Here is a 27,585-nt window from a genome sequence, read left to right as displayed (position 1 = left end):
ATAAACTTCCATCAAGTAACAATAGGAGTCTCAGATTGATTAGAATGATAATTATTAAACCCTATAGCTAGCTTGTATCCATCTCCAACTATATGCTTCCCTTTCTGATTATACCTCCAATATCTACTATCTTGGTCCTTAAATTTCACCAAAGGAATGAAGAGAATTTCATCCACTTAATTTAGAAAAGTGATATCTGATTAGCCTTTCATTCCAGATACCATCTGGAGTAATGAAATCGCCACTTTAGCATCCCTATCCAATTTTCTGGGGAGATGATTGTACCATAATGAAGCCCAAGAATCCAAGATCCTTATAAACCATTATATTTTGACTATTACCAACTCTCCACACTAATCTATTTTGCAATAGATCCCCACACAAAAGAAGGTTTATTAGTCCCCAACCCAGCTTCCATAATATCAACATGTTTAAAATACCTAGCTTTCAAAATTTTAGCAACTAACTAATGAGGATTCCTAAATATTCTCCAAAGTTACTTGTTTTTTCATTGACACTTGGGAAATATATGGTTAGTTTTTTCTTTTGTTTTTTTGAACTTCTTTTTTCTTAGGCCATCTCCAACCAAGCATCATATATGATAAAGTTGTTCCAATTCTCTCTCCAACCGAACATCATGTAGTTGACATATATGCATTTTTTTAGTTGCATATAGCTCAAAGATGTTTTTTTGTTCTCATGATTTGTTTTTGGCAGGAGTACATACTGAGCTTATAAATCATGGTCCATACCAGATTTTCCTCTTCCTCTGGTTCTCCTGCTTATTCAAAAAACAACCCTCAAAATATAAAAAAAGATAATAAGAAGAGATCATTGAGTGGTCAGGCTAAAGGTAAAAAGGCTATTAAACAAAAAAAGCCAAAATTGGCAAATGCTGATCATATGACTCCATCGCCACAGGTATATTTTCAATTTCATTATTCATTCATTTTATATTATATTTTTATTCAGTTTTGTTTAAATATTGTGTTATTTAGGTTGCAACAGATTGATATTGGTTGTTTTATGTTTATTTTTGTTTTATTGTTGTGTGTTTAAAGTTGCAACAGGTTGTCGCTGGTTGTGATTGGTTGCATTAGGTTGTGGCTGGTTGCATTAGGTTGTGGCTTGTTGTATCTGGTTGTGTTTAAAGTTGCATTAGGTTGCAACAGGTTGATATTTGTTGCTTTATGTTTTTTTTCGTTTTATTGTTGTGTGTTTAAAGTTGTAACAGGTTGTGGCCGGTTGCATTAGGTTGCGGTTGGTTGCATTAGGTTGTGGTGGGTTGCATTTGGTTGTGTTTAAAGTTGCATTAGGTTGCAATAGGTTGATATTTGTTGCTTTATGTTTTTTTGTTTTGTTTTATTGATGTGTGTTTAAAGTTGCAACAGGTTGTGACTAGTTGCATTAGGTTGCGGCTGGTTGCCTTAGGTTGTGGTGGGTTGCATCTGGTTGTGTTTAAAGTTGCATTAGGTTGATATTTGTTGCTTTATGTTTTTTTTTTTTTTTATTGTTGTGTGTTTAAAGTTGCAACAGGTTGTGGCTGGTTGCATTAGGTTGCGGTTGGTTGCATTAGGTTGTGGTGGGTTGCATCTGGTTGTGTTTAAAGTTGCATTAGGTTGCAATAGGTTAATATTTGTTGCTTTATGTTTTTTGTTTTCTTTTATTGTTGTGTGTTTAAAGTTGCAACAGGTTGTGGCTGGTTGCATTAGGTTGTGGTGGGTTGCATCTGGTTGTGTTTAAAGTTTCATTTGGTTGTAACAGGTTGATATTTGTTGCTTTATGTTTTTTGTTTGTTTTATTGTTGTGTGTTTAAAGTTGCAACAGGTTGTGGCTAGTCGCATTAGGTTGTGGCTGGTTGCATCAGATTATGTTTAAAGTTGCATTAGCTTGCAACAAGTTGATATTGGTTGCGCTTGGTTGCGGCTGCATGTGGTTGAATCTAGTAGATTGTGGCATCATGAGATTGCATCTAGTTTATTATATCTAGTTGATTGTGGTAACATGTAATTATTATGTGTTTAAGGTTGCATCATGTTGTGTTTAAGGTTGCATGTTGTTGTTTTTGCTTAAATATGATTACATTCTTTGCTTAGTGGTACCATGATTTATTGCGGCTCATTATTCTATAGTTTTATTTTATTTTCATTATTTTCCTGTGCTTATTTTGCAGGGTATGCAATACATTGTTCCTCCTAAAAATCATAATCGAGCAAAATGTCATGCCATAATCAAGCACAACCAGAGTGCTGCTCTTCATCAATTGTTATCTTCAAAACAAATTTCTGATTTCGCTGATTCTTGCTTTGGGCATTTTCTGTCCTTGCCATCCTTTGTCACGCAGTATCAGCTAATTCATAATTTACTGCTTAGGGAGTTGAAACAACCCAACCCTCATGAGATTTGGATTGGTGTAGCTGGTATGAAACTACGTTTTGGGATAGAGGTGTTTGTACTGGTCACGGGCATTCGTTGTGTTAGATCACATGACAAACAAGAATATGCTAGGCCAAGCAATAGTTTCCTTAACACCTATTATAAAGGTATGAAAAAGGTAACTAAGAAAAATGTGCGTGACATTTTATTTAATAAAGGGTGGAAGAATGATGCGGATGCAGTGAAGCTGGCCAACATCTACTTGCTGCACATCTTTTTGCTTAGCTTAGCTTATCTTCTTTGGATGCTGTCATTCCCCAAGTTGACTTCGATATTTTAGATAGTGGGGAATTTGGTCAGTTTCCTTGGGGTAAGGAAGTTTTTAAGGTTACTATTGAGTCATTGAAGAACAATGTTGGAAAGAAAAATAAAGATTATTATTACAAACTATATGGATTTCTATATGCCTTTCAAGTATGGTTTTACGAGTGTTGCCCATACTTGAATGACAACTTTTGTCATCTCAATGCTGGATCTATCCCACGCATCATCAATTGGACAAATAACGAAAATATTAAGTTTGATAAAATATCTTATACTTTATCAATGAGTTGTGTTGAGGTATAATTTATTTATTTTTTCTTACATATATTTTTGTTTGATATTATATATATTGACAACTTTTTGTTCTTTTATAGCTCCAACATCGAAATATCACTCCAACTGCCAAGGAAAGGAAAAAAACTTCACTTGGAAGAATTATTTCCAAAAGGCAAGCAGTTGGAAGTTGATGGCAACCTTGCTGCTAATGCTGGTGCTAGAGTTGCAGCATCTGGTTCTGGAGTTGTGCCTCATTCTGCTAGAGTTGCAGCAAATGTTTGTCCAATTGCTAATGTTAGTGATGATGATTTTGTGAACCCTCCTCCTCGATCATTCGCAGGTGCTTCCTCATCTTCTATGCCTCAGTTCTCTCTACGTGAAATGCAAGCCCAGTTGTCAAGATTAGAAACAAGTCAAAAGGTTCTTGTTTCTGATGTTGCTTCTATAAAGACAATTGTTAATGGATTAAGTTCTCATTTTGACTCATCCATTTTAAAGCTGCATGAACTTATTCTTTCCCATATTTTGGGAAAACAAGTACTTGTTTATATTTTTTTGTAATCTTTTTTTACATTATATTATTGTATGTTGCTTATATTTTTTATGTTTATCTGCTTATTGTTTAGGGTGAAAGTTCTGATGATGATATTGAAAGAAGAAGTAAGACAATGCATGATGAATCTAATGTTGGTGATAAGGAGGAAGAGGTTGCTACTGATTGTGTCATTGAGGAAAAGTCTAATGATGAAGAGGATGAAAAGGATGATGATGATGATGATGATGATGATGATGATGATGAGGATGAGGCTGAGGATGAGTCTGATGAAGAAAATGATGGTTTTGATCATGATGATGATGAAGATGCAAATGATGATCCTGTTGGAGAAGACAAAAATAGTAAAGATAGAGAAAAAGAAGAAGATCATACTTATATTGCGTGCCCTAGTGGAGTCAAAGATGTTAGTAGTGGACACAATGAAGATGATAATGTTAGTGTTATTTTTTTAAAATGAAAAATATATATTACTTGTTTTTTCATATATATTATGTTTATGATCTCATATCTAAGATGTTTTTTTTCTTTGTAGGTTGTTGATTTTTCTGACAATGTTGACAGTTCACATCAGGTTGCACCTAAGATTTTGGGGGTTGCATATTTTGCAACCGCGGTTGAAAATGTCCCCACAGTTGTTGGAGAGATTGATAAAGACGTTTCATCTCATTTTTCAAATGTTGCAGAATTAGAAACTGAGGTTGCACCTAATCTTCCTGAAGTTGCACCTGATCTTCCAGAGGTTGCAGAATTAGCAAAGGTTGCAGATGATGTCAACGAGGTTGCACAGGTTGCAGGAACTATTTCATCCCAGTCTTTTTTTGATAGTTTTTCTGACATGGCATTGGAGGAGGCTATGCAAAATGCTATTAATGCTGTAAAAGCAATCAAGACCCCGAAGGTAGTATTTTTTTTATTCAAACTATAGATTTTGTTTTTTCCTTCAAATGTTTTATTTTATTTTATTTTTGTTACTGTGTTCTTATTTTTTTATATTTATTTTTTATTCATAGGAATCTACTCCTCATTGCACTGCTATTGTTCCATATGTTGGTAGTGGTGGGAGTAACTTGGGATATGTTACTCCTATTTTTCCAAGAAGAACAATCAAGCTGCCTTTCTACTTGCAATCTCCATTTTTGCAGAATTTTGATTCTACTTCTGGTCAAAGTAGTGAGGCAAAATCTGGTGGAGATATTAAGATTATCAAAGGGTTTTGCCCGTTGGATGACAAAATTGGAGAATTTCCAGACTATGAGTTATCCCAAGATTTCAACAAATGGCTTGATTATGGAATGATAGCCAAGAACAAGTAAGAGTCTTCAAGTTATTTATTTTCTTTTAAATTTTACATGTTTTTAATTGTGTTTTTTTTTTGTATTGTGCTTTTTTAGGGTGAAAATGTATTCAAAGAAAGACAACCTCATTATCCCTGGTCTACAACTCGGTGTAGATGTGATTTGCCAAAAGACATGGTTCCATACCCTTCAATATAGTGGCAAAAATCTCTTTAAAATAGTAAGTGTTAATGTGTACTGTTGTTATTTTTGGTTGCTTATGCTTTTAAGTTTGCTTATGTCTTTATTTTGGGGTTGCGTTTGGTTGATGTGAGTTGCTTACAGTTGCTTTTGGTTGATCTTGACTTTTTTATGGTTATTTTTTTTACATTAGCTTTGTTTTGTTGTTCTAATTGCTATAATATTGATTTGTCTTGATTTTATTGTGCAACATGTTGATGTGTTTTTTTATTATTTGAGGAAGAAGGCAAAGTACTGTGACAATTGTACTATCAAGTTTATCACAACTGATTCTCATTTCCAGACTAGAATCAATTCTATCTATGAGACATTTCTAAGTTGGAAACATGATTTTGGGGCATTGAATTGTAATCAATATGTTGCAGAAGTTATCATGGGCTATGCCTTGCCTTGCAACATATTTGGTCTATGGTTGATCATGTCTTATTTCCTATCTTGCTTATGAAGGAAAAACATTGGTTGTTTTGTAGATTATCACTTAAAGATAGGTCAATGTATGTATATAATACATTGATGTGTGATAACAAGGACCACATTGCTTTAAAAGCAGTAGAGTCATTTCGTATATTGCTTCTTCATTATTTGTATATCACTGGATTTTATGACCGAACAGACATAGACTTCTCATCTGAGGCTTATGCTGGGAAGTCAACGAGTTCTGCTTTTGATGTAGTGCTGGATGATGATTTGCCATGTGGGTTGTCCTGGTGAGTTTTATGTTTTCTATGTTTTTTTTTTCATTTTTGTCATGGCTCTTTTTTCCTATTTTGTTTTCATATTCTAATTTATTTGGTCTATCCTATGTGTCTTTATGCAGTGATAGTGACATTCACGTGTTCTCATTTGCGGAGTACTTTGTTCAAGATAAGGATATTCCAACATCTACTTTTGATGTTGAAACTCATAGATCTTGGCTTGCCTTTTTGTTTTATTCATATGCAAAGGCAAAGGAAATTTATGGATATGAGAGTGAGTCTGAATATTCAGGTCGGTATGTTGCACCTCGCAAGGCTCAAGCAAAGAAGAAAAAGGAAACAAGAAAGGATAAAGGCAAATATGTTTCTTAGTTTTGTTTATGGTGTAGACATTTATTAGTTTTTTTAGGTTTTTTTAGAAGGATCGTGTTTATAGTATCTAAAGTAACTTTAAATTTCTTATTTATCAATTGATCAAATATCTTAAGCAAGTTAGAGATTCAAATGTTATTCTTTTCTGTGTATCTGTACTTTTGAATCACTTTAATCTCTCACTGCAACCCATTGCAACCCACTGCAACTCCTAATGTGAGTTATCTATATGAATTAAAAATGCAACCACATGCAACCTAAACCAACATAAGACTAGTCCAAGTGTAATCCAATGCAACTCCTAATGTGAGTAATCCATAATTACAAATGCAACCATATGCAACTGAAAGCAACAAATGGCTAGTCCAAGTGCAACCCACTGCAACTCACTGCAACTCCTAATATGAGTTATCCATATGAATTACGAATGCAACCTCATGCAACCTAAAGCAATGCATGGCTAGTCCAAGTGCAACCCACTGCAACTCCTAATGTGAGTTATCCTTATGAATTACGAATGCAACCACATGCAACCGAGAGCAACACATGGCTAGTCCAAGTGCAACCCACTGCAACTCCTAATATGAGTTATCCATATGAATTACGAATGCAACCACATGCAACCTAAAGCAATGCATATCTAGTCCAAGTGGAACCCACTGCAACTCCTAATGTGAGTTATCCTTATGAATTACAAATGCAACCTCATGCAACCGAGAGCAACACATGGATAGTCCAAGTGCAACCCACTGCAACTCACTGCAACTCCTAATATGAGTTATCCATATGAATTACAAATGCAACCACATGCAACCTATAGCAATGCATAGCTAGTCCAAGTGGAACCCACTGCAACTCATTGCAACTCCTAATGTGAGTTATCCATATGAATTACGAATGCAACCACATGCAACCTAAAGCAACACATAGAAAGCCTGAGTTACCTCTATGCAACCGAATGCAACTAAATGCAATTCTTAATGCAACCTAAAGTAACCCACATGCCATTACAAATGGAATCTTACATACAAGCCCAATGCAACCATCTGCAACCATATATACACGCTCATTGAAACTAATGCAAGCGTAACATACCCCAATGCAACCCAATGCATATTCAAATGTAACTCCATGCAATATTGTACTTGTTGCAACAAAAGTTGCACATGTTTCAAAACTGGTTGAAACATACATTGATGAGGTTTCATACATTGTTCTAATTTTGCATCTTAAATGCAACCTCAAATGCAAGCCTATTTGAACCTAATGCAACCAATTTCGCTATCTTAAATGCAAACCCACTGCAACCTATTGCAACCTCAATTACAAAGTCATTGTATCTCCCTTCAACATCAAACACATACCCAATATAACAAAATGCAATCTAATGCAACCCAATGCAACCATCAACAACCTCAGATGTAAAGTAATCTTTACATTTCTTATTTGCAAATTGATCAAATATCTTAAGCAACTCAGTAAAATATAAAAAAAGTGATCCAAAACAATTGTCTAGATCTACGAAATCAACAATGCACATTGATTTGTATCATCTTAGTTTTGTACCAAAACAATTTCTTTGTTTTTTTTTTAAAATAAAGCAATAATGAATGAATATGTATCAGTCTTCGATTTTTTATTCTAGGATGCAGTTAGTATCTAATTCCTTATTGGATGGTTTCTGCAAGTCTTTCTATTATGTCCATATTGACCACAACTTCCGCCTTTGTTTTGCTTTTTTGTTTTTCTCCCATGCAGCTCTGCATCTTCTTTTCTTCGGTCTGCCTACCCTTATTCTTCCTTCTGGAGGGTGTACTTTCATAGCTTTGATATGTTCAGGTATTTCCCAAGTGTCTTCATTGCCAATTGGGTATACAATTTCTAGATAGGTTGCAACCATGGCTTCCTTGCTAGAATATGGAGAACATTATTGATATGGGTCTTGATTCATTTCTTTAAGAATAGTAATTGCATGGGCACAAGGAAGTTGATCCATTTGAAACCTGTTGAATCAATTATGTATTTAATTAAATGAATTTCATTATGCAACCATATTAAATCTTTAAGTAACCAATTGAGTTATGTATCTAAACCTGTTGCATGTGCAAGTTCTTGAGTTGAGATCAACTATTGATTTCTTGACATCATCACGAACTTCGTATATGATTTGTTGGGTGCACCTATTTTTTTCCCAATGTAACATTGTTATGGTTGTATGTGTAGTCAAATAAGAACTATATAAATAAAAAAAATGTATTTGAAATTTAAAATAATACCGTCAACTTCAATGAGTAGATGTAGTTGTCATTCAAGATCCCTTCATGCTTCTCAGTCAACTTGGTGGAGGTTGCATTTGCTATCTTCCTGTTAGTCAAACTCCATTGTTGAACCAAACCTCGTAAACACTCTAGCATTGTACAAATTGGTAGCTCTCTTACTGCTACGATTGTAGAATTCAAGGATTCTGTAATGTTCGATGTTATGTTTGAGTATCTATTGTGTGGTGAGTGAACTCTTGCCCATCTGTACTAGCAAATATTTTGTAGGTAAGGTTGTAGCCTGTTGTCAATCCTATCAAGTTCTCTCATGTGGTACTCAAACTTTTTGACAGTGTATGCATTTGCAGCTGCGAAAAATGTCTTCTTGAACTTGCTTTTCATGTTTTTTAGCAGATGGTAGGTGCAAGCCCCATGTGGTACTTTTGAGTACACTGTGTTGGTTGCTTTTATGATGCTTTCATGTCGATCAGATACGATGCTCATGCATTCTCTTACACCATAAGCTTTCTTGAAATTCTCAAAGAACCACTCCCAAGAATCATCATTCTCTGAATCAACTACACAAAATGCTAGGGGGGAAGACTCTACCTTCTGCATCTTGAGTGGCTGCAACCAATAATGTCCCTCCATATGCTGATTTTAAAAAAGTCTCATCAACTATTACAACAGGTACGCAATAGTTCCAGCCTTTAATTGAAGCATTCAATGCTACAAAAACATATAAAAACTTGCCATCTTCATCTGCTTTTAGTTCAATATATGATCCTATATTTGTGTGATGCAACATATACAAATAACTAGGCAATTCTGCATAAGATTCAGCTGCTTTTCCTCTCACTTTTTCAATAGCTTTTTATCTAAACCTCAAAGCTTTGCTATATTTGACTTGCACTTCATGATCATGTTTCAAGTCCCTAACAATATCTGCAGCTGTGTACTTTGTGTTTGATGTCTGTGAACTTGTGCTTGATCATATCTGCAATGATTGTTGAGGTTGCCTGACGTTGGTTTTTTAATCTTATTTCCAATGCACATGTGTGAATGTGGCTGAACCTTCTAATTATGAATTGATTTGTGTTTCCATTCCTTGAATCTCGTAACATCCACTTGCAATTTTTGTCAAGGCAAGCAACAACATACTCCTTTTTGCAAGACTTTTGCACACAATATTGGAAATGATTACTGATTGCATAGTGGCTCAATACTGTCTTCAAAGTCTCTTTGTCTTTGTAGATTTGAGACAAAGAAATCTCTTGGTGGTGCTTGTTGTTGATTACCAAATCTTCATCAATGTCAATCACTTCTTCTTCATCATTTCTTTTGTCTAGCATTTCTATAATTTGGTTGGAGACCGAGTTTGCATAATCAATAAAGCCTACAACTTCTTTGGCACCACAATCAAGAACTGGTTCATCATCTGAATTTGATGCCTCTCCTTCTGCTTGTGCAACTTCATCATACAGTTGATTATGTGTTGTTGTACTCCTATTTGAGAAAAATGATTGCCTAATTGAATTGATCTCAGTTGTGAGGCACAATGGATATTTTGTTAAATCTGTTTCCTTTTTCTTCAAGTCCATGTAGAACATCAATTACGAATCATCAACAATTTTGAAAGTAAGGTATCATTCTCTAACTTGATACTCGATTTTTAAAACTGTTGATTCTGGTTGCAACTTCAACTGTTCACATATTATTCCAACCAAGTTGTTGTAGGTGCAACTATTTGGAATGAGTAAACCACAAACTTCAAAGTTGATGTAGTTTCTTCTGTTTTCATCCCATTGCCCACTGTGTTGGATTACAATTGCAATGCTATCCATTTCCTGCAACCAAATTAACCTAATAAACGACAAATGAAGTGCATATTCTTTTTTATTAATATGGTAAAGAACCCAAAACAATATCCTAAGAATCATAAATCATTTTCAAAGGAATTCACTGCAATCTCAACTTCAAGCCCATGCAACCTACTATAGCTCTATGTAACCATGGACTGCAATTTCAAATGTAACACAACAAACCACTTCAACTACATTAACCTCATTATTAGCAAATTATAAAACAAATACATGAAACCAAATGCAAAATATATCACCTTAAAAACACTCATCTTCAGCCTCAAATAAAAGTCTACTGCAACCCCATGGCATCATAAAGACTACATGCAAGGCCGACCCCAATGCAAGCCCAATTCAACTTAAAATGCAAAACCCAATGTAACTTAAAGCAACACAACAACTAATGCAACCAAATGCAACATATTGCAACTTAAAATGCAACCACATGCAACAGAAAGCAACACATGGATAGTCCAAGCGCAACCCACTGCAACTCCTAATGCGAGTTATCCAAATGAATTACGAATGCAACCACATGCAACCTAAAGCAACACATGGCTAGTCTAAGTGCAACCCACTGCAATTCCTAATGTGAGTTATCCAAATAAATTACGAATGCAACCACATGCAACCTAAAGCAACACATGGCTAGTCCAAGCGCAACCCACTGCAACTCCTAATGCGAGTTATCCAAATGAATTACGGATGCAACCACATGCAACCTAAAGCAACACATGGCTAGTCCAAGCGCAACCCACTGCAACTCCTAATGCGAGTTATCCAAATGAATTACGAATGCAACCACATGCAACCTAAAACAACACATGTCTAGTCTAAGTGCAACCCACTGCAACTCCTAATGCGAGTTATCCAAATGAATTAGGAACCCACTGCAACTCCTAATGAGAGTTATCCAAATGAATTACGAATGCAACCGCATGCAACCTAAAGCAACACATGTCTAGTCTAAGCGCAACCCACTACAACTCCTAATGCAAGTTATCCAAATGAATTACGAATGCAACCACAAGCAACCTAAAGCAAAACATGGCTAGTCCAAGTGCAATGGGTTGCATTCAACACGTAGGAATTAAGTGCAATCTAAAATGCAACACAACAACTAATGCAACCAAATGCAACATATAGCAACCAAATGAAAATTATAAAACAACCCTATTATTTACAAATTATAAAACAACCCCATGCAACCAAATGCAACATATAGCAACTTAAAAAACTAATTATTCAAAATTAATCATGTTAAGCAACCTACCTTTGCTGACTGAGACTTAATGCCACCTAGATTTGATGGATCTTTTGTATTTTCAATTGGAATTTATAGGATTGGACAAGTGTGATTAACTTGTTGATTTGGATATGACGGGAGCAATTTCTAATTGCAAATAGAGCTCACATTGTGTTGTTGCCTCGAATGAAAATGGAGCTGTATAATTGAAATAGAATCTCTAAGAATATATAAATAATAAATAGAGTTCTTTGCAACTTAATTCAACTTTCAATATTCTTATATGCAACTTACATTTTGCTGAAACTATATTTTAGTTGATTACAATTCACCACTATATTATAAACAACCATTAGCAACTAAATGCAACCTGAAATGTAAAAAAAAAAGACACATCAGTAAGAACAGAGCATCATAAACTTCCAATTAATCAAAACAAAGAAGAAATTATAGCTATCTAACATAGTGCAACCCAAAAATGCACAAACTAAGTAAAACCCACAAACTTTCAAAAGAAATTACATCTGAATTCAAGTGAGATCTGACATTAAAAAAGAACAATTAATTTTGGTTGCTCAATTTTTATTGAATAACAATATAGTACCCATAAATGGACTCTAGCACCTCCTAAATTTGGATATTAGATCATTTTTGCGACTTTCTTTGTAGAATCTGAAATGGAAAATTGAACCATTAAAGAGATTCTAGAAAGTTAATAAAAATTGAAAAAGAGAAGAAAAACTAAAACAATATTAAATTAAAGATTACAGAATACCCATTGTTTATCATATTGTTTGATTTGTGCAATTTCAGTTTTCTTTTCGTTGCATTTTTTTGTTGGATCTCGTTTTCTTCGGCTGCTTCGGCTGGAATACCCATGGTTGCTGTGGAGGAGAATACCCATGGTTGCTGTGGAGGAGAAGCTTTGGTGTTGGCTGGAGTAGAGGAGCAGAATCACGGCTGGAATGAAGTAGAAGAGTCTCAGTTGGAGTGGAGGAGCAAAGTCACTGCTGGAATGGAGGAGAAAGTCTCACTTGGAATGGAGGAGCAGAGATAGTACTTCTGTTTTTTTTTTTTTTTTTTAAATTGTATTTTAAAATGTTTTTTTTTTCATTCCGTAAATTTGAAAAGATCTTTATTAGTTATCGTATAAACAAAAAAATCCCTATTACTTTTAGAATCCGATATTTTTTTGATTATGTGGCAATATATTTTTGTAAATAAAATTTTGTAGGTAATTTTTGTAATTATTTTATATTATATTTGTATAATTGTAAAGATTCCAAAAATAAATATAATGTCATACAACTTAAAACAAGTAAAAGTTTTGAAATAAAGTCATTTAACCAAACAAATTGTGTATCCATCCTAAGACAATCATAAGACATGCACAACTAAATTACTAATGCGATATTAAGTTAAAACACCTAGTACCAATGCCAAAAAAAAAAAACACGTAGTACCAAATTACCAATGCTAAAAAAAAAACACATTAGACCAAAATGCAGATAAAAGTGTAAAAAATAATGCAGACAAAAGTGCTTTGTCACATGTATGGACGGGCCGAAGCCCCATTATTTGGGCTGTGGCACAGACGGGCTGATGCATACAGAAGAAGGCCCATTACACATTTCTTGGTTTGAAGAAGAAGTTTCAAACTTAATTAATATGTGATTTGTTAACTTGTCGGTTCTCATTGCCTACATTCTGATCGCGGGTATTCTTCGTCCTTCTTGAATTTTCTCTGCCCAGTTTCATATCTCCGGCTAGACCGGTCCAATCCCGGTCGTTGATTAACTATTCCTACATAGTCATGAATCCAGAATAGTAAGCACCCCGATCTCTCTCTTCTAACTTTAAATCACCGTTTGGCACCTGAGAAAATTCATAGCGAAGGAAAAAAGTTTGTTTTTCCTCTCTCAATATTATGATTTATTCAGATCCGTGATGATTTATTCGTAAAGGATGTATGTGAGTGTAGTTTCTTTTTAGCGTATGTCACTCTCTTTTTCTCAGGGACAATTTGAAATTTGGGAATTTGATTAAACTCGACCACGCAGAATCGAATTGTGTCTCCTTTTCATTTCCAAATATTTTGTGGGATTTTGTTTGTTATTGGTTATAAAAAATATTATATTGTAGAAAATTTGAGTTTGTGAGATTGAGAGTTGAATTTTGGGTTGATCTGATCACATGCTCATTGACACTGTATATCGTGTGAAATTCCGAATCACGTTTAGCTGAAATTACGTGAATTTTCTTATTCCTTTTGACTTTCTGAACCATACAACGGAAACCCATTCGAATTCGAGAAGCATTTATATATCTGTGTGTGTGTTATGAAACTAGGCTCCCGGCAATTCGAAATGCATATTGATTTACTCATAGGTTGATATCGCGGGGTTTGTACATAAATCAATTTATTGTGTTATCTTGAGTTTACTTATATGGTTGCCACGTGAAAGTCCCCATTCAATCTCAGTTTGTATAGAATCTGCTACATGAAAACTATCATAAACATTAGCGATTTTGATTTCTAAAATTTGTTCTCAAAAAGAAAAACAAGTGTTTGAAATATTCCATATTCGTGTTTGTCTTCGTTGCCTAGTATACTTCTAAGGGACTTTTGAGTGTTATCTTTGGTTAAGTATTTGGTGTGCACTCATTTAGTAAATAACACTTTACAACTTATATTCAAGTAAAGCGACTAATTGTTTGTGCTTGTTATCTTTTATGCAGCGACTACCTGTTCAAGCTTTTGCTAATTGGAGATTCTGGAGTTGGTAAATCATGTCTTCTTTTAAGATTTGCTGTAAGTTGTCCCCTTTGTACACTGACCCTGTTTATTTGGTTTTTTTTTTTTTTTGGATTGCTAATCTTTCTATTAAGCAAACTGAATAGGTCGTTCCAAGTACTTATGATAAACATGGATTTTGTTTTGCTTCTACTTATTAACATTTCCTAAATCGTGATATTGTCTCTCGTGATGAATTTTGGTGTTCATTGAGTGATTTTGAAATTGAAAATATTGTTGATTACTTTCGGTATATTTTTCACTTTCTGGGAACATATTGCAGTTTGTTGATTTCTCCTGGAGCTAAATGTGAATAGTACTGTTTTTTGACTATTTTCTTACATCTAATGCAGGATGATTCATATCTGGACAGCTATATTAGCACAATTGGAGTTGACTTTGTAAGCATTATGTTATACAAAAATTTCATTTTGATCCTTTTACACTGTTTCAAACAATGTGGCCCTAATGTTTATTTATTTCCTTTTTGTCTAATCTTGTATGCAGAAAATACGCACTGTTGAACAGGATGGAAAGACTATAAAGCTTCAAATTGTTCGATTTCTCTACCTCTCTCTCTCTATATATATGTGTGTTTATTATTTTGATGAAAATATGGTAGAGGCCTAGGAGTTTAAGCCATTTCATAGAAGTATAATTGTATCTTAAGGCATATCAAATATTGATGGTTTATATTCTGACCGAATCTTATGTTTTTTGCCTTCAATTTTTTTTCTAAGGATGCTGTTTTTTTTGTTCAAAAGATTCAATTTGAAATTAAAATTTTATTGTTTGGGAATGCTTTTAAAATATTTTGGTTTCTTAACAATGGTAGACAATGATATATCAGTTTGATATTATTACTGGTTGTTTTTAGTTTTCTGTGTCCTGTGATTGTTGATATTCTGATTTCTTTCCCTCCACCAAGGTCTTCTCTCTCTCTTTATAAATATTTATGAACATATATTTATTTATTTTTCCTATCGGACATGCAGTGGGACACTGCAGGACAAGAACGTTTTCGGACAATAACTAGTAGCTACTATCGGGGAGCCCACGGCATCATAGTAAGTGCTTTATATTGTGCATATTTATTCAACTATCACCTCGTGGTTTTACACTAAGTTTTACATTTTGCTGTGTGGCAGATAGTTTATGATGTGACAGACCAAGAAAGCTTCAATAATGTTAAGCAATGGTTGAATGAAATTGACCGCTATGCAAGTGATAATGTAAACAAGCTTTTGGTTGGAAACAAGAGTGACTTAACTGCTAACAAAGTTGTGTCATATGAAACAGCTAAGGTAAAACTATAATATGCATCTTATAATATTTAATAGCTTAGGCATTTTCATATATGCTTTAGTTAATTGTCAAATGATTATGTTTGTTTGTAAATAGGCATTTGCTGATGAAATTGGCATCCCGTTCATGGAGACCAGTGCGAAAAATTCCACTAATGTGGAGCAGGCTTTCATGGCCATGGCAGCCGAAATCAAGAACAGGTAATTTTTGCAAAAAATGTATTATCTTTGAAGTTTTCTTTAGTAATTTTAGAGAGTTGATGATCAATGCAGATTTGTCTGTACGATACTATTTTTCTTTCTCCAGTTGCTGCTCAACAAAGAAATGAGCTTTGTTAAGATAATTTTCCAGTTATTGTTTTCAAAATCCAACATGTCACTTTCTTTTAGAGTCTAGTCACGTCTGTTGGTTCTCCATATTGACATATGCCATGTTTTTTTTTTTTTTTTTTTGCAGAATGGCAAGTCAACCATCAAACAATGCAAGGCCACCAACTGTGCAGATTCGAGGACAACCCGTGAACCAGAATTCGGGCTGCTGCTCATCTTAGTTGGTTTCTCATATCTGATACCCGCACCACGTTGTCATGTAATGGTACGTTTTACAACTCTCTGAACTGGTGAGAGTGAATCGCACATGTTCCAAACCATATGATAAATTTGTCAGCTCATTCTATTTAAAAATTCCATTCTTTGTAGTGTTAACTGGTCTGTACAAAAGATGTTTGCTGTTAAGCAATGATGTTATTTTCCATGGGATAGTTTGATGTGTTATGTGGATTCTTACAGGGAACTTCTTCAGTTCTAAATATTGTTTTGCAAGTCATTATTTGTATTACAAGCTACTCCATCATTGTGGTTATTCTCAAGTGCTTAACTTGGAGTTGGCTTTATTTTCACCCGTATTACTATTTTCATACTCATCACATTGTCTCTAGTAGTTCCTAAAAAACAATCCACCTCACTTCTTTTTGTGCTTTCCCATCTCTTTTATACACTGAAAGAACAGTCCCTCTGTATTTCTGCTCAAAAAACATTTCTTCTACATCTCTGTAGTTTCCTTTTCAAAAAATTGAGTTACAGTTAAAAACAAAGTTCGAAATTTAAATGAATAAGCAATCTTAAATAGCATAGAGATAGATAGAGCATTCAAACACTCGTCAGAAAAAAAAAAGAAAAAACCAAATTCATGGGAGCATTGACCTGAACACAATTAATTAACTTTAAAAAACAAACTAAAATGAACTGTCATTCCTTTTTTCGTTATTTTTTTTACCACCATTAATTTTTGGTAGTGAACACAATTAAATAACTTTTAAAGAACAAACTAAAATAAACTTTCATTCTAGTTTTCGCTATTTTTCTAACTATTTGTGTTGTATGTCAAAAGATTTAGTATTGATGACATATATTTGTATGGTGGTGCAATCTTTTTTACTCACTCTTTTTAATTAATTAATTTACATAAATATCGTTATTATCCATGAATTAATATATAGATATATATAATATTAGAAGTTCTGGTAATTAAAACATTGACATTTGAATTTGATAAAAGTTTTAAATATATGTGGGATAGAAAGAATAAGTTGAAATAAGTGCACAATTTTTGTATTGTGATATTTTCAAGTAATAATGACTAAAAATTAACCGTCGTTCGTTTTCATCTTTTTTTGATCTCATAATTTTTAGTTATAATAATTTTGGATATCGGCTAATGTTAATTTCAAAATATAAGTAAAAAATTCATCGATGTTGCAAGTCTAAATATATCTATAAGTAGATATCTTTTTATATACGATTCAAAATTAATATCTATCAGAATACAAAAAAATCTTCTACTTTCTCTAATTTTATCCGAAATAAAAAAAAAATACTATAAACTAGGAAGAAAAAAAATCTGTACACATACTATAAAGAATAAAAGGGAAATTAAATACCTTAAAAAACTATGTTATATCATTCTAATAATAGCCTCACATGGAGAGGAAGATAATTCGAATCCTTGAAGTTGTTGCTATGTTGAGGTTGACCATCTTTTAGATCAACTGATGATGATGATGATGATGATGATGATGATGAGGCAACTACACATGGTTCCTTTGGTGAACTCTTTGGAAGAGACTTTGGTGGAAGAGCTCCAAAGGAATGAGTATTACCAGTATTAGAGGCAAACGAACTCTTATCCTTGGCTACATTATTATTAGCCATGTACATGTACAATTCACTTGGTGCAGTACCACAGTTTGTCAATGGCCTAGGCTGAACATATAATTAATGGTACAATCGTATAATTAATACAGTACAATCATATTATGTATATATTGTTAATGAAGGTTACTAATTAGTAGAGTTGTACTTACCGGGACTAATAAACGGTAATGTGAAGAAAATGTACCATAGTTGTCCAAGCATTGACTTGGGAATCGGTTTTGAAACTGAGCAAAAGCAATAATTATTATTTACTGAACTAATGAGCAAAAGCAATAATTATTATTGACTGGCGTTATTTTACAACTGGGTTCTTAACCATTTACCTCAGATGTCACTTTATCCAAAGGTTTCTTTTCAAACAAAGAGGTTCTAGCCTAAAAGCCATGTCAGAATCTTAAACACTATAATTATTGTCAGCTATAAATGATAATGATGGGTTAATTACCGGAGAAGAAGTTCTTAAAGAAATGTCAAAAACGCTTCTTCTGCGATTTTTCCTTTCTTCCGAAAGAACTTGCCTCGTGTAATACTTCTGGGCATGGCTGGCAACCTGAGAAGGACTTCTGCTCTTCACAAAATCTTTCGATATCCCTCTCCAATCACCTCTTCCAAGCTCTCTCAACCCCATTAGAAAAGTTCGATGTTCCTCCTCGCTCCATTGTTTCCCTGATATCCAAATTTAATTATACAAATAAGAATGGGCCAAGATTTGACCTTGGAAACTTTTTCTTTTCATATCTGTGTGTGTATACCTGTACCTCTTATTCTCTCGTGAGCGTCTTTGCGTCTCGTACTATGGAGAAGATCACCAGAAAGGAAGCAGGCGTCGTGGTCGTGAGGGGGAACAGTAACGACGTCGTTCGATCCGTCGGCGCCAGAAGATTCAGCTTCCGCAAGATTATTGAGGCTTAGACTCTTCTCCATTGATTCTCCTGTGCCCTTGTCTGAGTCTGATAGTGAGATATCAACCCCAAAAAGCCTAAACTTGTTTTCATCATCAATGTTATGCTGCTCCACATTCTTGTTGCAAGTTCTTGTGTTGTGGCCGTTTTGTTTACAGTTTGAACATTTTCTAACGTAATCGACCCTCACCATATTCAATCTATAATTACTACCAAAAAAGATAATAATAATAATAACAATAATATATGATGAAAGAAAAGAAGATGAGGGGAGCCCAGTTTGCTAAATTTGGGAGGGAATGACATTTGTACGTTCTGTGAAGAATCATATGGTCAATTTATAGTTTTTAGGTTTCCTATTTTGATAACCATATAACGTAAATTTAATTATTTTTTATTTTTTCAAATTAACAAATATATATTTTTTATTTTCTTACCAAGCAAGTAAATTTCAAATACAAAATCCAGGAAGATTTCGTTGATTTTTGCTTTGGTATGCGTTCGAAAACCCGTAACAGGGTAATTTTCTAATTATATATGTTTTTCCCTTAATATATTATTATTAGATTATTTTCCCTTAATTACATATTTATGTGCTATATTCTGCCTAAATACTGGTCAAAATCCAACTTTAAAACAGCCCGATTTGTAAATTTGATTAAAGGAAAACCCCTAATCCAACATTACAGCTAATTATTATTTGTCATTCACTTATGCCTACCACTTTTTTATTGACCGAAACAATAAAATTATCTAGAGAGATCTGGCAACAATTGTGTTTAGGATCAAATACAAAAATGTTGAACAAAATTAAATACTATATAAAAAAAAAATTAAATTTTTTAAATTTTAGTTAAATTTTATCTTAAGCAAATTAAATATGTGGTATATTTAAATGGTTACAAAAAGGTCTGTACGTATAAAAGTACCAATTTTCCTTGATATAGAAATAAAATGGGAAATTTGAGTTTTTATGCTTAATGAGGTGTTATAAATAAATAAAATGCTAGACCTTCTAATCATTTAAAAAAAATGCTAAATTTTTTGACAATACCCAAAATACCCTCCCATAATTTTCCCATCAACTTCTCTCTTCCCTCTCTCTCCCTCAACCCATTCCTCTCAACTCTCTCTCTAGAAAAAAAATCTATGAGTAAGGTAAAATATAAGATAACTCAATATAATAACAAGCATTCCTTACTTAGATACTAAAATACTGCATTTCGAACACATTCGAGCATGATTTTTGGGTTTTTTTTTTTGCGATTTTTTTTCAGATCTGAAACTTTGAAATTTGTAGAAAATCGACGTGGTTCGATGGTGCTCGATGCCAGCTTGATGAGGCCTTCAAAATCAAGATTCTCATGAAAAAATTGATGTTGCTCGATGGTAGTTCGATGGAGGTTCGATGGTGTTCGATGCAATTCTTGCAAGATACGTAATTTTTCACTCTGGCGTCTGTTTGAAGTAATTTTTTTTTTATTTTGGGTATTTTTTCAAGATATACACGTTTGTGATGTGTATATACACATTTGGGAAATGTAAATCTTGAAAAAAATGACAAATGCAAAACATACCTCATGTTCAAGATATGTTTTGGTATGTTTTCAAGTTCTAAAATTTGAAAATGTGTATGTGAACATCTTAAACGAGCAGATCTCAAAAAAATACCCAAAATAAAAAAAAATCACCCCAAAAGGATATCCGAGTGAAAAATTATGTCTCTTACAAGAATTGCATCGAGCCACCATCAAGCAACCATCGAGCAACGCCAATTTTTTCATGAAAATCTTGATTTTGAAGGCCCCATTGAGCTGATATTGAGCACCATCGAGCAAAGTCAAATTTCTACATATTTCAGAGTTTCAGATGTGAAAAATAACTCAAAAATCATGTCCAACTCGATGGTGTTCGATGCTACCTCGATGGAGCCTTCAAAATCAAGATTTTCATGAAAAAATCGACGTTGCTCGATGGTGGTTCGACATTTCATGAAAAGTTTAGAACTTGAAAACATACTAAAACATATCTTGAACATGAGGTATGTTTTGCATTTGTCATTTTTTTTCAAGATTTACATTTCCCAAGTGAGTATATACACATCTCAAATGTGTAGATCTTGAAAAAATACCAAAAAAAAAAAACCCCAAACGGACGCCCGAGTGAAAAATTACGTATCTTGCAAGAATTGCATCGAATACCATCGAACCTCCGTCGAACCACCATCAAGAAACATCGTTTTTTTTTCATGAAAATCTTGATTTTGAAGGCCCCCATCGAGCTGGCATCGAGCACTATCGAACCACCATCGAACCATGTTAATTTTCTGCAGATTTCAAAGTTTCAGATCTAAAAAAAATCGCAAAAAAATCCCAAAAATCATGCCCAGATTTGTTCGAAATGTAGTATTTTAGTGTCCTAAGTGGGAATACTTGCCGTTACATTGATTTCTATTATATTTTTACCTTATCCATGAATTTTTTTTTCTAGAGAGGGAGTTGAGAGGAATGGGTTGAGGGAGAGAGAGGGAAGATAGAAGAGGAAGTGGAAGTGGATGAGAAAAATTATGAGAGGGATATTTTGGGTATTATCAAAATAATTGACATTTTTTTTTAAATGATTTAAATGCATAGAATTTTTTGACTTACAACCTCTCATTAAGTATAAAAACTCAAATTTCCCAATAAAATAGAGTAGATAATCTAAAAGTTAACAAATATCTATGAAAAAATATTGGGTAATAATGATTGCTTTTTATCACTATATGTAACTTTAGTTATAAAATTTACTTCTATATTATTTGAAAGAATTAATAGAATTTTTTATTAAATTATTATCACTATCAAATTCTATCAATGAATAATTTGGCACTTTGGAAACTCATGTGTACATATAATTCAAATTTAAAAATTAGAAAACATAAAAATCATTTTAAAAAATTAAAAAATCTAAAATTTAACAAAATCTCAAATATTAAAAAAATTAATTTAAACTTTTCAAAATATAAAAAATATATATTTAAGGATTTATATATTTTCTAATTTTTAATAGTTTAAATTAAGTATTTTTTAATATTTGATATTTTTTAATTTTTAATTTTTAATTTTAATATTTATATTTTTAATCTTTTAAATGATATTTTATGTATTTTAATTTGTAAATTAAATTTTAATTTGAATTATACATACCTAAAGCACCACATCAATATTCTGTTAGCTTCATTAGATGAAACCTAATAGATGTTCATTCAGTAATGTGTATAGTTTAGTGAGCACGATTTGACCGTGGTAATTGTTTGGAGGAAAATTCTTGTTTATTCTGTTATATTATTTTAAATAATATAATGTTAGATTAAATAATGCGACCTAATGTGATTTGTTACACCTTGCAACATATTATTGAGAGTCACAAAATTGGACACATGTATGTGCCAAAATGTGACATATTTTAGAGTTACAAAATCAGTTACAAATTTGTAACTCCTAAATATTACCCAATAATTGTAGATTGTGTATTACACATTTTAGTTTGGATTTCACAAAGCCATTATGAAATATGGCAGTTGGAGAGATGCTTTTAACTCCCATTAGGTGTATGGAGGTTACAAAATCATGTGAGAAAGAGTTTGAGACGTTTTGGAAAAACTGAAAATTTTGTGCTGAAAATGGCCTTGGGCTGCGGCCACTGATATTCCCTAGCCACGGCCTGGGGGACAGAGGCCAGTGGACGCGGCCACTGATACTCCTGGCCGCGACCAGTGAAGCTGACTGCTAATTTCTTTTTTTAGTTTTTTCCAATTTGAATGGTTCTAATGCCTCAAGTAACTCCCAAATCTCAATTTTAATTCCATAAACATCCAGTTAAACATTGGTAACAACCATGGGGGTTGGTAGAATTTTAAATTCAAAGGGTGTCTCAAACTCTATAAATATGAGCCTAATTGTAACGCCCTAACTCCAAGGACTGCTACAGTGCACGTTGTAAACAGTGCTAAACTCGCTAATCGAGTCGTTTGGCCATAAACGTGTAACTAAGCATGATTATCGGTTTAGGGGTTAAAAACTTTGGTTAAGGTATGACGTTTCACTAGAACGTCTAATATATACATTGGGATTCCAAAAATATAATTTCAGAGTTTATTACAAGAAAGTGTTTACAACAGGCCGTTCTAAGCGGCAAAACAGGGTTCAGCCCTAGTTCCACTTTCAAACCTCGCCCAAGTATTGGTCGAGCAGCTGCATATGTACACGTCATCACCTAAGCTCTCCAACTCAAGGATGGTTCAGCTTTCTTTTGCCTTTACCTGCACCACAAAGCACCCGTGAGTCGAAGCTCAGCAAGAAAACTCATATGCTCATAAACAGTCATATCATGATTCCAAATCATATCTGGCATGCCTAGCACTCATAGCTCTACTCAGCATGCAAATGAATTCAAACAGATGCTGGGGTATCCAGGATGAGAAATCCTGGCCTTCTGATTGGAGGACCATCACATCAATTCAAATCAGATGAGTGTCACAACACTTGAGGTTCCGATAAACCATGCTGAGTGATCGACAAGCGAGTCACTAATTCAAGTGGAAGGGTGGCTGTTGGGTAAGCCTTTAACCTTCAACAGGTTCTGGTAAACCATGCTAAGTGACCAACAAGCAAGTCACTGGGGCCTCAGTGCCCAAAGCCATGCATATGATGATCAAAATGATCATACAGAGCTCATAGCTCTGATCAGATGAGTGAATATCACTTTGAGGTTCTGGTAAACCACACTGAGTGACTGACAACCAAGTCACTAGGGGCCCAGTGCCCATAGCCGTGTAACAACACCGTTACCTAGGCTTTCCTGCAATGGCTCTTATCAAATGAGTGACTGACAAGCATGTCACTAAGGGGCCGGTACCCATAGCCATGTGACCTAACAGTCACGGGGCTCGCTGGCCCTGACTCTAAATGACTAGCCTTTGGCTAGATAAACGCTTGTTTATATTCATCGAACTTGAGGTCGGTCCTGCATTAATGCTCTTTGAGTCATTCAATGCAGAGGGTCGATTAGATCCAATCAACAAAGCTTGCACTAACCACCCTAGGGTTGTCATGACTAGTGAGTTAGCACAACGTGACCAGTGCCCAGTACCACTGCCGAACCTGACTAATAAGTCACAGCTTCACAGTTGATACTAGCACCTTTGCCAAACCTGACTAATTAGTCAGTACCATGCACAAGTAAGCAATGCTATCAATGTATATCATATGCCAATCATCCGAGAACAGGGCATTCAACATGCTTACTAAACAGTTGCTAGCATAATTATGATCATGCACAAACACAGAGACTCAAGCTCTGACCAATCTCATGTTCATCATTCATGGCATGCCCTAATCACATGTTCCTCGTGCATCACATGCATCACACTTAATCATCCAGCATGCCTCAACAATAATCATATGCAAATGGGCAAGATTGCCAAGCATTCATTATGCTATCAATGTTTACATTTAAACATCCAACATGCATCAATCATAGCCATGCATGTCACATATGGGGTGCATTTTTCTTACCTCAGATTCGAGCTAGAAAGATTTAAAGAACGATCCTTGAGAACGATCAACTTTTAGTCCTTTAGTGGTCACCTAGTCATAACCAATTATAATCCATTAATAAAATAAATTAATAAATGGTTCACAATCTAAAACCACACTCCCGGGATCAATCCCCCACTCTCAGGAATCTTAATATACTCAAACGGGGCAAAGGAACCAAATCCCGAGCCTTAAGGATCATTCCGAGCCCTAAAATAGATTTGCTGAAAAATGGACTAGCGATGCAGCCCCACCAAATGGCGCTACAGCCCTGTGAGTGGCGCTGCAGCCCTAATAAATGGCGCTGCAGCCCTATTTCCAAGTCAGAGAGCCCATCTCTGAGCCCTGAATAGCGCTGCTGCGCCCTAAGTGGCGCTGCTGCGCCAATTACAGACCAGAAACTTTCTGGTCCATCTTCTTTGCGATTTCTCTTGAAACCAAACCTCCAAACCAATCCCAAACATCACCCAAACATCCAATTCAGCGACTAAACCTCATCTACACCACACCCTCATCAAAACCCAAGCAATCTTACACAATAACTTCCATAAATTCTCACAACTAACATCTCAAATTCCCAACTGAAAACTAACTTGTAAAACAGAGTAAAGCTTAAGTTCTTGGATGAAACCTTACCTCAAGTTGGATCTCAAAAAAATTGAAAGGAAGATGGAGGGAAGAACATGTACGTGAAGGAGAGAAAGAGATGAGGTTGATGCTCTGTTTTACACTTTTCCACAGCCTTCCAAACTAAATGAGCTGATATAAATCCTTAAGGTCAAAAGACCATAATGCCCCTAGGCCAAATTACCAAAATGCCCTTGCATTTAAAATATGAGCCCATATGCATGCATTCACCATCATATAATGATATAATTCACATAAACATGCATATAATCATTAAATACCATAATAAATCAATTATGGCCCTCCTGGCCTCCTAATCAAGGTCCTAAACCTTATTAGGAAATTTGGGGCATTACTTTAATGCTCACTTGTAAGACACACAATTTTCCATCCACAAAGCACTTGGCTGGAAAATACACCATAGATGCTTGATAATTCCAGAGAGCTATTTCCTTGAGAGATCCCTTATTGCTTAGAGAATAGGGGGAAATAAGCTTTTGGATAAAAGTTTTGAACCTTGTCCAAGTTGGTGATCCCCACTACTCTACACTTTGGTTGTATGAGAGTTTGTGTTCTTATTATTGTTCTTTTCATTCTTTTGTTCTTATTTACTTGTATTATTATTGTTTTGAGTTTGTAATCTTCTTCTTCTACATCTTTCTATTTACTTTGTATTTTGTGCAATTGAGTTGTAACATTTCTTTAATTAATATTACCTAGTCTATTGTATTTTTTGCATAGAGTTGTATTTTGGTTTTCCATATTTCCATTGAATATAATATATTATTTAACAATCAAAAGCTTAGTTTCCTTTTCAATGGAAGGAAAAACCATAGAGATCTTGTGAGGATCCAACTTTGAAAAGATGGTAGGATAATGTAATGTTCTTATTTGGTTTTCTTAACAGATCTAATGTCTTTCATATAGTAATAGAAATGAGAAGAAGAAATTTTTATAAATGAGGTTCATTGTTTTCTAATCTTCTTTGCTTTTGCAAATATCGTGGTTAGATTAGAAGATAATTCAACATCTTGTGTTTTTGCTATATGTGATTAGTTAACATATTGTGTAAATAATCTAGTAGATTATTGGGTAATATGCTAGCATGTTATTTAATTATCTTATTTTGTGACAATGAGAAATTATTAGAATGACAATTTTATGAATTTTATATGACATGTATAAATATATTGATTTTGTGAATCAATAGAAATGTGAAATCATATGTGTATGATATTTTTAATTTATGTTTACATATTAATAAAGAGCAATGTTAGTATCATATAAGTCATGTGTGTTGAAAATTATGTGAAATTATATTGAAATATAATCATGCAAATATTTTTGAGATGTTAATAGGTTTTATCCTATATTATTGTTAGTATGAGATTGGTAAATAAAAGAATAATTTAAGAAATTAAAATTTCTCATATAAAATCTTGGACTCTAGAGTGTGGTAAAATGAAATATGTTTGAGAATTATTTAATGACAACAATTCTTACATATTCAATGTCTCAGTGAGGAGACATTTCAAAATTGGAGAAGCAATTTTGAATCTTTACACCAATAGTGAATATATAACTTTATTCATTATAGTTAAAGATGATGATATGTTAAATTAATCTCAATGAGGAGATAATTTTAAACTAAAGCATAAGAAATCAAAGTGTTTATATAAATCAATGAGGATTTATTTTCTTTGATTTAAAGTGTTTAAAAAATTGACATCTTCAGATTGATTTTGAAGAGAAAATCAATGGATGTCAAAGTGGTGTTTTCAAAAGAATCTCAAAGAGACTCTTAGAAAATACACAAAAGTTGTTTAAGTGATTTTCAGATTATTTAGACAACTAAAAGATAAAATTAGTGATTATTTGTTTGAGAAATTTTTACATGACATTTGTGTTCACATATTTTATTTTATGAAATATATATAAAAAAAAGCAGCTAAGTAAAAGTTACTTTCAAAGAAGTGTGTCTTGCATTAGCAAGTAAATAAATCAAATAAACATTGAGGTTTTTGTTATATTTTGATCTATTGTGAGCTTATCATGTGGCTTGAGGACTCATGATGAACTTTGAGAATTATAACTCTAGATTTATCTTGGAAGATAAAAGACTTAATAGAAATAAAGAAATTTCTATTTAAAAGTGATATTTTCACTTTATGTGAGAAATGTGGGGGTGATGCTCCAAAGTTAATCAATTTATTTTTATAATGGTTGATTAATTTGGTCATCCTATCAAATGTGGATTTGAAATTCCACATTATAAATTAATTTGGCTATATGTGTATAGAATGGATAATTCTAGACATGTTTGGTGTCTAAAGTTATTGTTTTTAATATTTTGATTAAAAAAGGAATCAATTTAAAACATAAAAAAGTATATTAGAAACAAAGAGGTTTCTAGAATTAATATTCAAGAAAATGTTTATCTTGGATATTGAAATATAAAATAGTAGGGGTGTTGACTATGATCAAACTTACTATTTTAATGGTGCAACCATTTTAATCAAACTATAACTAGCAACAAAATTTGAATAAAATAATGAGAGTGTTTAAGTATGCATACATGAGAAAAGAAATGACTCAAATGGAATCATTTCTACATCTCAAGGGATGTGACTTAGACTTGATAAAGAGATTCACACTTGACTATAAC

General features: G+C 33.6%; 2 protein-coding genes across 2 annotated transcripts; one reads left to right on the top strand and one right to left on the bottom strand.

Moving 5' to 3' along the window:
• The first annotated feature begins 13,168 nt into the window (after positions 1 to 13,168).
• On the top strand, positions 13,169 to 16,497 carry LOC133798067 (GTP-binding protein YPTM2). Its single transcript, XM_062236252.1, has 8 exons — positions 13,169 to 13,327; positions 14,240 to 14,312; positions 14,648 to 14,695; positions 14,802 to 14,849; positions 15,290 to 15,361; positions 15,443 to 15,598; positions 15,696 to 15,799; positions 16,056 to 16,497. Exons 1-8 carry the CDS (start codon positions 13,314 to 13,316, stop codon positions 16,147 to 16,149), a joined length of 609 nt encoding a protein of 202 aa, XP_062092236.1. The 5' UTR covers positions 13,169 to 13,313; the 3' UTR covers positions 16,150 to 16,497.
• A 1,060-nt stretch (positions 16,498 to 17,557) lies between these two features.
• Positions 17,558 to 18,907, bottom strand: LOC133795792 (probable transcription factor At5g61620). The gene is made up of 5 exons (XM_062233253.1): positions 18,565 to 18,907; positions 18,258 to 18,478; positions 18,136 to 18,186; positions 17,962 to 18,036; positions 17,558 to 17,860 (listed from the first exon to the last, which is right to left on the bottom strand). Exons 1-5 carry the CDS (start codon positions 18,905 to 18,907, stop codon positions 17,558 to 17,560), a joined length of 993 nt encoding a protein of 330 aa, XP_062089237.1.
• Between the last annotated feature and the right edge of the window lie 8,678 nt (positions 18,908 to 27,585).

Source organism: Humulus lupulus, chromosome 8 (assembly GCF_963169125.1).
Source record: "Humulus lupulus chromosome 8, drHumLupu1.1, whole genome shotgun sequence".
Taxonomy (NCBI): Eukaryota; Viridiplantae; Streptophyta; class Magnoliopsida; order Rosales; family Cannabaceae; genus Humulus; species Humulus lupulus.
This window is presented reverse-complemented; position numbering and strand designations above follow the sequence as displayed.